Source organism: Elgaria multicarinata, chromosome 4, assembly GCF_023053635.1.
Source record: "Elgaria multicarinata webbii isolate HBS135686 ecotype San Diego chromosome 4, rElgMul1.1.pri, whole genome shotgun sequence".
Lineage (NCBI taxonomy): Eukaryota > Metazoa > Chordata > Lepidosauria > Squamata > Anguidae > Elgaria > Elgaria multicarinata.
This window is the reverse complement of record NC_086174.1, coordinates 148642425-148656981: the sequence shown is the minus strand read 5'-3', so window position 1 is coordinate 148656981 and position 14557 is coordinate 148642425. Positions and strand designations below refer to the sequence as shown.

At 42.6% G+C, this 14557-nt stretch overlaps 1 protein-coding gene across 1 annotated transcript in view; it reads right to left on the bottom strand.

Moving 5' to 3' along the window:
* Nucleotides 1-14557, bottom strand: part of PCSK2 (proprotein convertase subtilisin/kexin type 2) — a 230149-nt gene that overhangs the window by 27144 nt on the left and 188448 nt on the right. Inside the window, exons 6-7 of the mRNA XM_063125359.1 lie at nt 4631-4707; nt 313-401 (exon numbers count right to left, since the gene is read on the bottom strand). Coding sequence (XP_062981429.1) covers nt 313-401; nt 4631-4707 — 166 coding nt within the window. The remainder of the gene's footprint in view (nt 1-312; nt 402-4630; nt 4708-14557) is intronic.

Here is a 14557-nt window from a genome sequence, read left to right as displayed (position 1 = left end):
AAAAGTAAGGAGAATACATGAAGATGCAAAAAAGAAAATTCTCTCTAGATAGATAGATAGATAGATAGATAGATAGATAGATAGATAGATATAGATATAGATAGATAAACAGCCCAGAGAGCTTCAGCTATGGGGCAGAATATAAATGCAATAAATAAATAATATATATATACATATACATACACACACACACACACACACACACACACATACAAGAAGAGTGACAGAAGAGATACTTTAACTCACTTGATCTAAAATGGCAATTTTGCCACTGTAGGAAACCACAATTTTGTTCCCTAATTTATGCCTTACCTGCCACCTTTGAATTATATGCCACTCCTACTCCACAGATATTGTTGTTCGCTGCAGCAGATACTTCCCCAGCACATCTGGTTCCATGACTGCAGAGGAAGACAAGAGTTTCCAGCCAAAGCTTCATGGGAGCATCAACACCCTCCAAAAACCTTAAACCATCCATTGTACATGACCATGAGTCAATCAGGACTGCTATCTAGAACTCTAAAGGAGCTATGGCTTCAGCACCTTGGATACCTCCTTTAAATTTCTGCCTTGTTCTGGCTGAAGCCAAAAGTGACCCCAGTCACTCCAGTGACATAGGAGCCACCAGCCTCCACTGGGTGCAAGCTTATTAAATTTATCAGGCAAATCGTGTGAGAAAGCACTGATTGCTGCCATGGAGACCTATGCAGAGGGCAATCTGTACAATGGAAATTCTTCCGAAAATCATCCATTTTGCAAGGATAGAGGACCTCAGAGGACAAAAGAAGACAGTGATTGGAATTCCCTGCCTTTGGAGATCAGGCAGGTACCAACTTAGTGTTGCTTCTGGCACCTCCTGTAAACTGTCCTTGAGTGACCAGCCACGGTTTTACCAGAACTTGGGTTTTATCAGAACTTTTAAAAATAGTAATTTTTTATATGTTGTTCTTATTCTTTTATTCTATCTATTGTTCACCACTCCAAAATCTTTTGGATATGGAGTGGTACATAAATGTTGTAAATAAATAAATAAATAAATACAATATGCATAAAATGGCATGTGCTATTGTACACATATTGATGCAAATGTATCAATAATTATTATACATGTTATTTAAAAAATACAGTACATACACCATAGTCTGGAAGATTGACCACGTGAGCTGTGTGTCTGCCTGTTCAGTCTGCTGTTGAGGCAATAACTCTTGATGGACAACCGTTCTTACGGTTCATTATCTTTAAACTAGAATTAGACAGGACAGCACTTCAAACAAAGGGTGTCCTCAAACCAAGGAGGGTCCTCTGGCAGCCCGTCTAATAAATGAGGACACCTGGCTACCCTAACTTCTGCTGCTGGCACACACCATTTTAATTCCTTCACAATATCTCTGGGGCCCCAATCTGCTATTGCTCCTCAGCTTCACAATGAGAACTCCACCACACAGGGTGGCCATGTGTCCTACTTTACTCTTCTATTTGAACGTCTCCTCTATTTGAAGTCCTGTCCAGTTTAAAGATAAAGAGCCATCAGAAGGAAGAGATGGACCTTGAAGTTGCCCATCAGCACTTAACACCTGGACAACAGACTGAGCAGGTAGACAGGTCACCTAGCATTCTCTTCTGCACTATGGAAAAATGTATTGTATTTCTGTTTAAAGTAATCCATTCTAAATGTGCATCTATACATATGCATTAGAATATACAAATTTCCATCCTCTTTGGTCCTCCTTTTCTGGTGACAGAAAAATGGTCACTCAACCTAAACATAGGTGTGTGTGTTGATCATAAGTACAGGCCAATTGTAGCATCTACAGCTGGGTTTTACTGCAAACCTGCAGAACATTCATATTGTGATTTTATATTGGCCTGGTTCAGACAACACGCTAAACCATGCTGCATTCCCTTAACCATTTTGTGGTTAAGCAGCATGGTTTAGTGCAGTGGTTCTCAACCTTCCTAATGCCGCGACCCTTTAATACAGTTCCTCATGTTGTGGTGACCCCCAACCATAAAATTATTTTCGTTCTTCTCTACACGATTCATTGTCATGGGATGGTTTGCTAATGAAAATAATACATAACAATAGCTTTAATAATACAAAAGATGATACATGACATAGTTCAGTCAATACAGTTTCCTAAGACCATCGGAAATATGTGTTTTCCAATGGTCTTAGGCGACCCCTGTGAAAGGGTCGTTCAACCCCCAAAGGGGTCCCGACCCACAGGTTGAGAACCGCTGGTTTAGTGTGTTGTCTGAACCAGGCCATTGATGGTTTACTCTTTTCTATTTTCATCATAGTTTTCCTTCTGAAGAGCAGCCTAAAAAATTTTTTCAAAGAAAACAACGAAAATAAACAAACAGGTACTTTCCTGATTTTTCCTTTAGCTCAGCCCCAGAGAGAAACAGGTACATTTCGACCGAGCCCAGTGAGGGACACTTGCAAACTGACCTCCTTGCTTTAGAAACATTACATTCTTGTTTTAATGAAAACTGCTAAATTTAATAAGATACATAGGTTTCCTTTGCGTCTATCTGCTTGTGTTGTTGTTTTGCTTTGCTTTCTGTTTCCTTCTTTGAAGTAGCACCAGGGTGAGGCCAAGGCCAACTTTTTTTTGTTTTGCTTTGCCAGAGATATTTCCCTCAGTAACAGGGGGCTTTGTTGATAACTCTATTAATGGAATGATAGGAGATGCTCTTAGAAACATAGAATCATAGAATAGCAGAGTTGGAAGGGGCCTGCAAGGCCATCAAGTCCAACCCCCTGCTCAATGCAGGAATCTTCTGTAGCTAGGCATCTGTTATCCGGCATCTGTGGCCAGCATTGTAAGGCATGAGGTAGGTTTTAGTATTAAACGTTGCCCCAAATGCTGCTCTAGCAGGGAGACTGCTGACATCTAGTTCTCTTTGTCGCAGAAGCAGAGCTTATACATAGAACCTATAGATCTGTTTATTCTACATTCATACCTTAGAAAGAGCATATGGTAGGTGTTTGAATCTTTATTCTTGATGCCTTGCAACACAGTCCAGTTTGCACTGCTTTTGCATTTCAACATGTTGAAAGAGAGAAGGGGCATTTAGCTATCTAAGAGGCCTTGGGAATAATGAGCTGTGCCCATGGGTACCACAGACACCTCCCTTGGCATTCTGCCCCTCCTGATTTTTTTTTTAAAAAAAACTTTTAGAGATTTATTTTAATTAAAAACAAAACAACTGGAAGCAAAGCAAAGGGCCACCCTCCAGAGCTGCACCATCTTTATTTCCAAGAATGCAAGGCTCTGGAGGCATTCTTAGGACACCGCCCAGAATTTTTGTGAACCACCCAGAGAGCTTCTGCTATTGTGTGATAAAGAAATGTAATAAGTAAATAAAAGAAATAAATTAAGGGGGTGGGTAGCTTCAGCCCAGTCCTTTGCTTTGAAGTGTGCCTTCTGTGAAATAAGGGTGGGAGCACGAAACTGTGCATTTAAACGAATGGTTTTCTGTTTTGGAACTCAGAACCCATCATTGCCTTATGCTTAAGGCATGACTAGATGGGACGATATCCCGGAGATTGCTCCGGGATCATCCCTGTGCATCCACATGACACACAGGGGATCCCGGGGCAGGATATGGCCCTACAGTATAATTCCGTTTCCCCTCCACAATCTCGGGCTCATTCCGAGATCGTGGGACATGTAGGTACCCGTCTCATTTTCGTCCCGACTCCTTGTGAGTAACCATGATGAGCTGGGACCTGAGCATGGGGCATAGAGCTCCTCAGGAGCTCTGTGCCCATTGGTGGTGGGGTGGGGGGAGTGGGAGTTTTTTTAAAAACAACAACAACCCAACACTTACTTTTTGCATAGGAGTGCTCCTGCGCTCATTTTCAATTAAAAAAACCCTAAATGGCGGGCGTGACGTCCTCTTCCTTCCAGGATATCACATACATGTGTAGACGGGGGGAAACTCACAATCATCATAAAGTGAGATCCTCCCCCTCCATCCTTCTTGTCTAACCATGCCCTTAGATTCTTGGGCACATTCATCTCCTATAATATTGTCTTGTGATGCATTTCCTCTTTGGGGGCAATTTGTAAGTGGCCACCTTAACTAGGTCTGCACGGAGAAAAACAGGAGAGCAGGAGGCTGAAGGGTCAGCATATTAAAACCCAAACACATCTTTGTTTTGAATTTCCCTGATCATGGACCATTAGGATCCAAAACAGATAGGATTACAGTGAACATTTTCTCTCGTCTACCCCATTGTTTTTCTACTCCTGGAGGAATGGGTAGGCTCCATTCTCTTTCATCACACCAATGATGCTACTTTTGACAGGGGGGGCTTCACATGAACACCCCCATTGTGCAGACATCTAATTTTCTTGACTGCCCACCTGTTCTATTAAGGTGAACTGGGTGCCTGCATTACATGTAGCATCACTTGTAGTCATGTTGGGACAGTGGTTTTGTGCCGTCTCTTCCAGGATGCAGCCAGCCAAGCTTTGCCAATTCCCGACAAGCAGCATGGGCCAAATCTCTACCTTTTGTAAAATTATTACAGATGTGGAATAAAAAGCAGGAAAGAACACAATGAAAGTTGTATAGGGAACACCACTTCGATCTAGCCATGGTTAGTTGTGCTCCTTACCTGTTAAACCAATCATCTGTATAGCGAGGATACGGATATGGGTCATTACTACTGAAATCATAGCTGGCTTGGGCATTCTGGAAAACACAAACAGTAGAGTCAAATAAGCATGAATTCAGATATATATGGGTTAAAGCAGGAAATCAAGAAAAATATATCTGCTCTGTTAATAAACTCTTATTGTTAACCTGTGTGATATAGCACTTGCTACAGCCATGGTAAAATGTTTGCTAAGAACAGAAGATTTATACTGCTTTTCATTTTTTTTAAAAAAAAATCCCCAAGTATAAAATGTAAAATGAACAAATGTAAAAATAGGATACAATACAATACAATAACAATAAAGCAATATAATATGTCATTAAAGCAGCCAAGTGTAGCTGGCAATGGTAGCAGTTGGGAAGGGGGACCCTAGCCCAGAGGTAGAGGACCCGCTTTGCATGCAGAACGTCCCAGGTTCGTTCCCCAGCATCTCCAGGTAGGGCAGGAAAACTGCTTGCCTGAAATGCTGGGCAGCTGCTGCCAGTCATTGCTGACAACATTGACCAATACATCATGCCTATACCAGTGTGAAAACGACCTTCAAAGATAAAAGAACAAGCAAGAGAAAACAAAACTAAAGGCCATTATTTCCCAAGTAAAGAAAAGAAGACTTGGGGCTCATCTACACCAAGCAGGATATTCCACTATGAAAGTGATATGAAAGCGGTATATAAAAGGCAGGAGCCACACTATTGCTTTATAGTGGTACTGAAGTGCACTGACAACTGTTGGGGCCCATGGCACATCTACACCAAGCAGGATATTCCACTATGAAAGCGGCATATAGTATGTGTCAATGGGCCCCAACAGTTGTCAGTGCACTTCAATACCGCTATAAAGCAGTTGTGTGGCTCCTGCCTTTTATATACCTCTTTCATAACACTTTGATAGTGGAATATCCTGCTTGGTGTAGATGAGCCCTTGGATCAATGGCTGACGGTGGGTGGAATATAATAGGCTACATTAATACTCTGTTTCCAAATTGGCTATACAGCAAGACTTCAGTGTCCCAGTCCCTTGGGAAAGTCTCCTGCACAAGGCCTGTCAAAATTAATGGCACCTTCAAAAAAGTAGTACTTGGAATGACTTGTAGACCCCCTCATAGTTTGCATGCAAAACATCCCAGGTCCAATTGCTGGCATCTCTAAGGAGTGCAGGGAAACCACCTTACTAAAATGCTGGACAGCTGCTGCCAGTCATTGTTGGCAACACTGAGCTAGAGCTTATTGACCAATAGGGATGACTTAGTGGATAATGGTCCAACTCTGTATAAGGCATCTCCCTATTTTCCTAAGTAGGTCCTCCATTAAAATGTCCCAGTTTGCATTGCTCCTGTTCACTGTGGCAGATAGCCAGCCATGGCCTGGTGCAGGATACTCCATTTCATTCCATCTCCCACCCAGTTTCTCATTTTTAAGATTTGTTTGTACTTCTGAAAACCATGGGTTTCCCCTGATCAGTGGGTGGTGATCCGTGGGTGGTGTCATTTTGGCCTCCTAGGCAATGGCATTCACAGCCAGAACATCAGAAATAGAAGAAATGGGCAGCATTTTCCTGGAAAGAGTAAAAGCATGTGGAAGTGTGATGTAGTAGTGATGGGGGACTTCAATTACCCTGATATCTGTTGGGAGACCATTACTGCCAAAAGCGGCCCTTCCAAGAAATTCCTGACATGTATGGATGATAACTTTCTCCTACAGAAAGTGGAGGAAGGAACTAGAGGATCAGCAATCCTTGACTTGTTATTGACCAATAGGGTTGACTTAGTGGATAAAGTGGCAGTTACGGGAACTCTGGGGGAAAGTGACCACGTCATACTTGAATTCTTGATTATGAAGGAGACAAAAGTCGAGCGTAGCCATACACGGACTCTGGATTTTAGGAAAGCTGATTTTAATAAACTCAGAACTATAATAAGTAAGGTCCCGTGGCAAGGGAGCCTAATGAGAAAAGGAGTGCAGGATGGGTGGGAGTATTTAAAAAGGGAAATTTTAAAGGCACAGTTACAAACAATTCCAACCAGGAGAAAAGATAGAAGACAACAGAGGAAACCAATGTGGCTCCACAAAAAGCTTAGAGATGACCTGAAAACAAAAAAAGATACATATAGGAAGTGGAAGGAAGGCCAGGCTACAAAAGAAGAGTACAGACATGTGGCTCAGAAGTGCCAAAATGGCGTCAGGAAGGCTAAAGCTGTGAATGAGCTGAGATTAGCGAGGGATGCTAAAAGCAATAAAAAGGCTTTCTTCTGATACGTGAGTAGTAAAAGACAGAGGAAAGAAATGGTGGTTCAACTGCTTAATGAGGATGTCAAATTGATAACAGACGACAAAGAAAAGGCTGAAGTGCTCAAATCCTACTTTGCCTCGGTCTTCCCCGAAAAGCGGGTCTATGAACCCCCTGGAAAAAGTGAAGCAGAAGTTGAGGGGGGAGGATTACAGTTTGAGATTGATAAACAAATGGTCAAAGAACACCTAATTTCCTTGAATGAGTTTAAATCTTCAGGGCCCGATGAACTGCATCCTAGAGTAATGAAGGAGCTAGCAGAAGAACTCTCAGAACCTTTGTCTTTTACCTTTGCAAAATCATGGATGATGGGTGAGGTGCCGGATGACTGCAGGAGGGCTAACATTGTCCCTATCTTCAAAAAGGGCAAAAAGGAGGAACCTGGGAACTACAGACCAGTCAGTCTGACATCCATCTCTGGGAAAATTCTGGAGCAGATTATAAAGAAGTCAATCTGTAAACACCTTGAAATCAATGCAGTGATTACTAGAAGCCAACATGGATTTGTCAGGAACAAATCCTGTCAGACTAATTTGATCTCATTTTTTGATAGGATAACCTCCCTTGTGGACCGTGGGAATGCTGTGGACGTCATATATCTTGACTTCAGCAAAGCTTTTGACAAAGTACCACATGACATTCTGATTAACAAACTAGCTAAAAGTGGGCTAGATGGAACAACTCTTAGGTGGATTCACAGTAGGCTACAGAATAGGACTCAAAGAGTACTTATCAATGGAACCTTCTCAAACTGGGGAGAGGCAACGAGTGGGGTGCCGCAGGGCTCAGTCCTGGGCCCAGTGCTCTTCAACATTTTTATTAATGATTTGGACGAGGAGGTGCAGGGAACGCTGATCAAATTTACAGATGACACCAAATTGGGTGGGATAGCTAATACACTGGAAGACAGAAACAAACTTCAAAGTGATCTTGATAGGCTGGAGTGCTGGGCTGAAAAAAACAGAATGAAATTGAATAGGGATAAATGCCAAGTTCTACATTTAGGGAATAGAAACCAAATGCACAGTTACAAGATGGGGGACACTTGGCTCAGCAATACTACAAACGAGAAGGATCTTGGAATTGTTGTAGATCGCAAGCTGAATATGAGCCAACAGTGCGATATGGCTGCAAGGAAGACAAATGCTATTTTGGGCTGCATTAATAGAAGTATAGCTTCCAAATCACATGAGGTACTGGTTCCTCTCTATTCAGCCCTGGTTAGGCCTCATCTAGAGTATTGTGTCCAGTTCTGGGCTCCACAATTCAAGAAGGATGCAGACAAGCTGGAGCGTGTTCAGAGGAGGGCAACCAGGATGATCAGGGGTCTGGAAACAAAGCCCTTTGAACAGAGACTGAAAAAACTGGGCATGTTTAGCCTGGAGAAGAGAAGATTGAGGGGAGACATGATAGCAGTCTTCAAATACTTAAAAGGTTGTCACACAGAGGAGGGCCAGGATCTCTTCTCGATCCTCCCAGAGTGCAGGACACGGAATAACAGGCTCAAGTTAAAGGAACCCAGATTCCAGCTGGAGATCAGGAAAGTGCGACGGTGGAATCAGCTACCTAGGGAGGTTGTGGGCTCTCCCACACTAGAGGCATTCAAGAGGCAGCTGGACAACCATCTGTCAGGGATGCTTTAGGGTGGATTCTTGCATTGAGCAGGGGGTTGGACTTGATGGCCTTGTAGGCCCCTTCCAACTCTGCTATTCTATGATTCTATGAAGATCCCAGGTTAAATCCCTGGCATCTCTGGGGAAAAGGTGATATACAGGACACTTAGCCTCAGCCGCTGCTGTCAGTCAGTGTAGACCATTCTGGGATAGATGGAGAACTGATGGAGAAATAGTTTAAGGAAGTTTTCCTGGGTTCCACATTAGTCTGTTGTTTAATGTGTGTGGAGTGCTCCCTTGTAGACCTATTGCTGCCTACATTGGCCTGGGGCCAGGAGGATGCTGGTACTGGTGTTCTCCTTTGCCATGCTCTTGAGAAGAAAGGTCATCAAAGGAAGGTCAAACCCTTTCCCTGCATCATGAGCCTGTCCCATGGAGTGTCCACTAGGAATAAGCCCAGCTGCTCTTCCAGTGTGGTCATGATGACATAGTCACCATAGAAAACAAACGACCAAATGTGGGTAATTAAATTTATACATTTTGATTTCTCAACAGTGTTTCTGAATAACGAATTAAAGAATGCCATGTATTATTCATAACTAGGATTCTTTTTCTTTTTCAGCAGACAAGAGGAAATTAAATCCAGCTCTAATTCGCTGAAATCTCATTCTCTTAACAAGGAACAGTTTTGTTTTGTTTTTGCCAAATGCCAGGCTCTTGTCTGACATAAAACCTTCAAGCGTACCTACTCTAAGACATCATGTACCTATCATTTTTACCCATTGGGCCTTCTTGCTGGAACTCCTTCCGATGTAGGTGCATCTGGAAAGCTCTCCTTTAAGCTTTTGAAAGCTGGATAAACCTTTTTTTTTAGAACGGCACTGCAGTAGCTCACAGTGGTGCACTTAGGTAATTTTAGACTCTGGACTTAAAGGCCTTATGCCTCCCTCCACTCTTTAGATGGTAATAAGCATTATGGAGGAGGGGGGCTCTTTACATGGCAATTTGTTTACTTCAAACTGTGATAAGCCAGCACTGCTGCATTTTTGGGAGCCTCCTGCTCATTGTGTGCAGAGTACAATACATGATCTACTGATGGGAGAAGGCCTCGTCCATTGCACAAAAACGTTGGTGGCATAGGAATAAACATAGTTGTCACCCCAGCCTCTCCAAAATAACCTAAGGCAAAAGGTGAGCTGACCTCCTCAGGATCCTCTGCCACACCTAGAGTTGCCAGGTGAGTCATCTCTGAGGAAGCGGTGTCACTGTGCCCTACCCAGAAGGATGTCTTTGTTCAAGAAACACAGAATTTGGCAAAAGGCGTATTTAGTTAAACACCAAGAGCATACTAATGATCCTGTTCAGATGACATGCCAAGCCATGGTGGTTAAGCATTTTGAGCTAAGCATTGGCCTGGTTCAGACAACACGCTAAACCATGCTGCTTGACCACAAAATGGTTAAGGGAATGCATGAATTCCATTAACCATTTTGTGGTTAAGCAGCATGGTTTAGCATGTTGTCTAAACCAGGACATTATGGCTTAGCATGTCATGTGAACCATGACTTAGGCCATAGCTAGACCGAAGGTTTATCCCAGGATCATCCCGGGTTCGTCCCTGCCTGAGCACTGGATGCCCTGTGTGGCACTTAGATGAACAGGTTTGACCCCAAGACAATCCTGGGATAAACCTTAAGTCTAGCTATGGCCTTAGAGTGTTGTATGAACCATAACCATGGTTTAAACACACTCACTAAACATTTGCTGCAAAGGGGTTAGTGGCCTAACCATGGTTTAGTGTGTTGTCTGAACTGACCCATAGTTAGAGTAGCAGCAGTGTGTGCATGTGAGTGTGTGGGAATAAGCTTGAGGTGAAGAGGTACTTCAACAACACCAACTCCTTTGTAATTATGGACTCAGCATGTCACCATAGCAGCCTCGTGTGGCACAGAGCGGTAAAGCAGCAGTTTCTGCAGCTGAAACTCTCCCCACGGCCTGAGTTTGATCCCAGCGGAAGCTGGTTTCAGGCAGCCGGCTTGGGTCGACTCAGCCTTCCATCCTCCTGAGGTCGGTAAAACGAGTACCCAGTTAGCTGGGGGAAAGGTAATCATGGCCATGGAAGGCAATGGCAAACCACCCCGCTATAAGGCTTGCCAAGAAAATGTCAGCGAAAGCTGGCATCCCTCCAAGAGTCAGTAATGACTCAGTGCTTGCACGAGAGGTTCCTTTCCTTTCCTTTCCATGTCACCATAGTTTTCCGGACCATGTGCGAGAGATCAGAAGCACTGATCGGAAAGTTAGCAAGACTTAAAACACATGATTCACACAACCTGGTTGATTTGCCACAAACCTAAAAAATATATCTAAAATACAGAAGCCAACCACAACCTTTTAAGATGACCCTGGATAATCTTGAGAAACGTCTTTTCGGAATGAAAATGCATGTTGAAAGTTAAAAAGGGGGTTTATTATTCAATACTCTCTATGCGACCTACTCTTAATCACAGAACATTCTCTCTCTCAGTTGCTTTGCAAGCATGTTTACATGCATTGAAATGTGGAGGTTCTTTTCATGCCCCTGAAATAATCTTTGGATTGCCCACAGGACTGCCAACTTTTATACAGTGTATATTTATTCATATCATTTCAGCATGTACTTATCCTGTACGCCGGCCTTAGATCTTAATGATATAGGGCAGGATACAAATGTTTTAAATAAATAAATAAATAAATAAATAAATAAATAAATAAATAAATATACTGAAAGCTCAGAGAGTAAACCTTTCAAAACACAAATACAGATATGTTCAGATTCTTCTCCTTCCCTGGAATCTCCCCATCCCCACAGAGAGAGACCATTAAACTACTGGAAGGAAAGGAAAGGAACCTCTCGTGCAAGCACTTGAGTCATTGCTGACTCCAAGAGGGACGCCTGCTTTCGCTGACGTTTTCTTGGCAGGCTTTGTAGCGGGGTGGTTTGCCATTGCCTTCCCCAGTCGCAGTTACCTTTCCTCCAGCTAGCTGGGTACTCATTTTGCCGACCTCGGAAGGATGGGAGGCTGTCGACCTGAGCTGGCTGCCTGAGAACCAGCGTCCGCTGGGATCGAATTCAGGCTGTGGGGAGAGTATCGACTGCAGTAACTGCTGCTTACCACTCTGCGCCACATGAGGCACTAAACTACTGGAAAGTGTATGTAAACATTCCAAGACTAGCAATGGCATTCTGAGAACTGACATTCATTCAATATTGTTTACTATACATCAAGACTACATTTTCATTTGTATTTCCCGCACAAGATGTTCTTGACAAGACTGATAGATCTGATCATTGTCAACATTTTAACAGCAATTTACTGGATGTGTAAATTGACGGAATCCTTGCTATCATTAGCCGACTCAATAAGAGCTCCAGAATTATGTTAATCGGATATAGTAGTCTCTGCAACTGGTTCGAGCATCTGAAAAATGCATGCAAATAATGCTTTATTAAATGGGAGAAGAATGCATACATTTCAAAATAGGCACAAAGAAAACAACACTGCTTGCCGTCTGTTACAGACTAGAGTCAGAATGAGCTTTGAAATGGAATTCAGAGGAGTTTGGCGAGCACACGTTTTGCTGATGCACGGATCCCTACTTCCTTCCTGTGCATTTTTTGGGGGGAGGGGGTGGGGTGTTTTCAGCAGAGGTCCAAAAAAGACCCAAAGGCTTCGACTGAGAATTCTCCAAGAAAGTTTGGAAGACAAATGCTTCAGAGCCAACCCAAGGGAAGTTCACCCACCACTTGTGAGTATGCATTAGGCCTTCCTCTCCATAGCTGATCCAGAGGACCCAAAATTTTGCTTTCAGCTTATTTCCAAATTTATTTATTTATTTATTACATTTCTAATCTACCCCATTGCAAACAGCTAAAAAACTAAAATGCCACATAACCATTAAAAATACAAACTACAACTACATGTATTTAAAAGAAAAAAATACAATGCAATGCAAAACAACAAATAGCACAAGAATTGATGACTACATTAGTCATTATTCAGCTTTTCCCTATGAATCCACTCCTTTGTTTTTATTTAATTTATTTAAAATATTTCCAGGCCATGTTTCAGGGAAGGAGCCCTTCTTTGTTATCACCCCTCAGTACATTCTCTCACAGTGCCTGCTGACATACTCTTACTGCTCCTCCTCCATTACATTTTACAATGTAATGAGAATTTCCATCTCCAACACTTGGTTTAATAGTGTAGGCCAGTGGCGCAATAGCTCAGGCCTGAGGTGTGTGAAAATCCTGGGGTCCCACTCCAGCACCTTGGGGTTACCCAGACAGCTATGCCTGCATCCCCTGGACCCACCACATTTCCCCAACAGCTGATAATTTGGTGATTTCCCAGCTTCTGTGTGTTTTACCCATTTGAGTGACCAGATACAAAAGAGGGCAGGGCTCCTGCAGCTTTAACTATTGTGATGAAGAGGGGATTTCACCAGGTGCTGCATGCCTAAAAACGACACCTGCTGGAATTCCCTTTTCTGTTCAACTGTTAAAGATACAAGAGCTCTGTCCTCCTTTTCATATGGTCACCCTATCATGCATTAAGATGGTTGTGAAACTCTAACCCTGGTAAATCATTCTCATGACATGTAAATGTGACCTCTATACACTAGATGGTTTAGTCCCCTGTGCGGAGACTTCACTCAGTGGGAGGGCTAAGAGAAGACACAAGGGAAAAAAGAGTCAGTTTGTTGTGCTGGGAAGCTGAATGTTAGAGAACTGAATTCTCATTATGGGCTCTTATCACCTTATATAAGGCAAACTTAACTGCTATTTGTTTACAGCAGAATTTCAAGGGGATAGGGAATTGTTTTTGTATCTTTGATATATTTATTATAATTATACTATTATTGCAGGGCTAATACCCTGAACGACAGTGTTTGAGTTTCAAATTATGGATTCTCCTGTGGATTAAAGTTAAAGAAATCTACAAGAGGGACTACTGAAGTATCCAGCATCTTGAGAAAACAAACAAAAACATGAGCTAGCCTTAACTCTGGTCTTAAACTAATAGGATTCAGTTTTTAAATAACTGAATGGATAACCAGCTAGTATCCTTTCTTTTAGTCTTCAGTCCTAGACATGCTTACTTGGGAGTAAGACCCATTGAAATCATGTCTGAGTAGGCATGTGAAATATCTGTTGGTGTCCTTCTCTCCCAAAGATGCCCTTTGCTCATTCTCCCCCCTCCATCAACAGCTAGTAAACACAAAATCCACAGCTGTTTGCCTCATATTCATTTTTTTTTAAAAAATAGACAGCTCTCGCGTTGTGGTATAGCTTCATTATTCCTTCAAGACGGTCTTTAATCTTGGAGAAGTTTTGCCTGACAAAATTACTGGCTTTGTGCGTGCAGCTTGAACTGAAAAGCAAACCATAGAATACATTATGCCTCGTATTTTAATGATCGGTTCAGAATGAAAGGTTCCCTTGGTAGAGAAAAATAATAATTTCTTGAAAGTTGAAGCTCTATGGAATTTTATGCTTGGAGAAGGAAATGTTATCTAGGCCAAACATAAATCTCCATTCTTACTTTGTAGAACAATGGTGGGGAACCTTTGGCCTGAGGGCCAGATGTGGCCTGCCAGGCCTCCCCAAGTGGGTCACTAAGCCTTGCTCCTCCTCAAAGCACCTCCCATGAGAAAGGCGAGGGAAGCCATCTCCATCAGAGCTGAGCAGCAGCAATGAGAGAACTGCTTCACCCTCCCCACTGACTAGATGGGGATGGCAAATCAGAGTGCTCTATTAACACCCACCCACCCCACACCCATCATAACCACCACCAGAAAAAGAGAGAGGAGAAAAGAGGACACTAATTTGTGTAAAAATTGGAATTGCTGATCAATATTTTAGATGCAGATTTGGAAATAACTACTATAATTTCAATAGAAATACATGTAACCATAGTGTAGAAGTCTGTAACCAAGGGACTTGTAT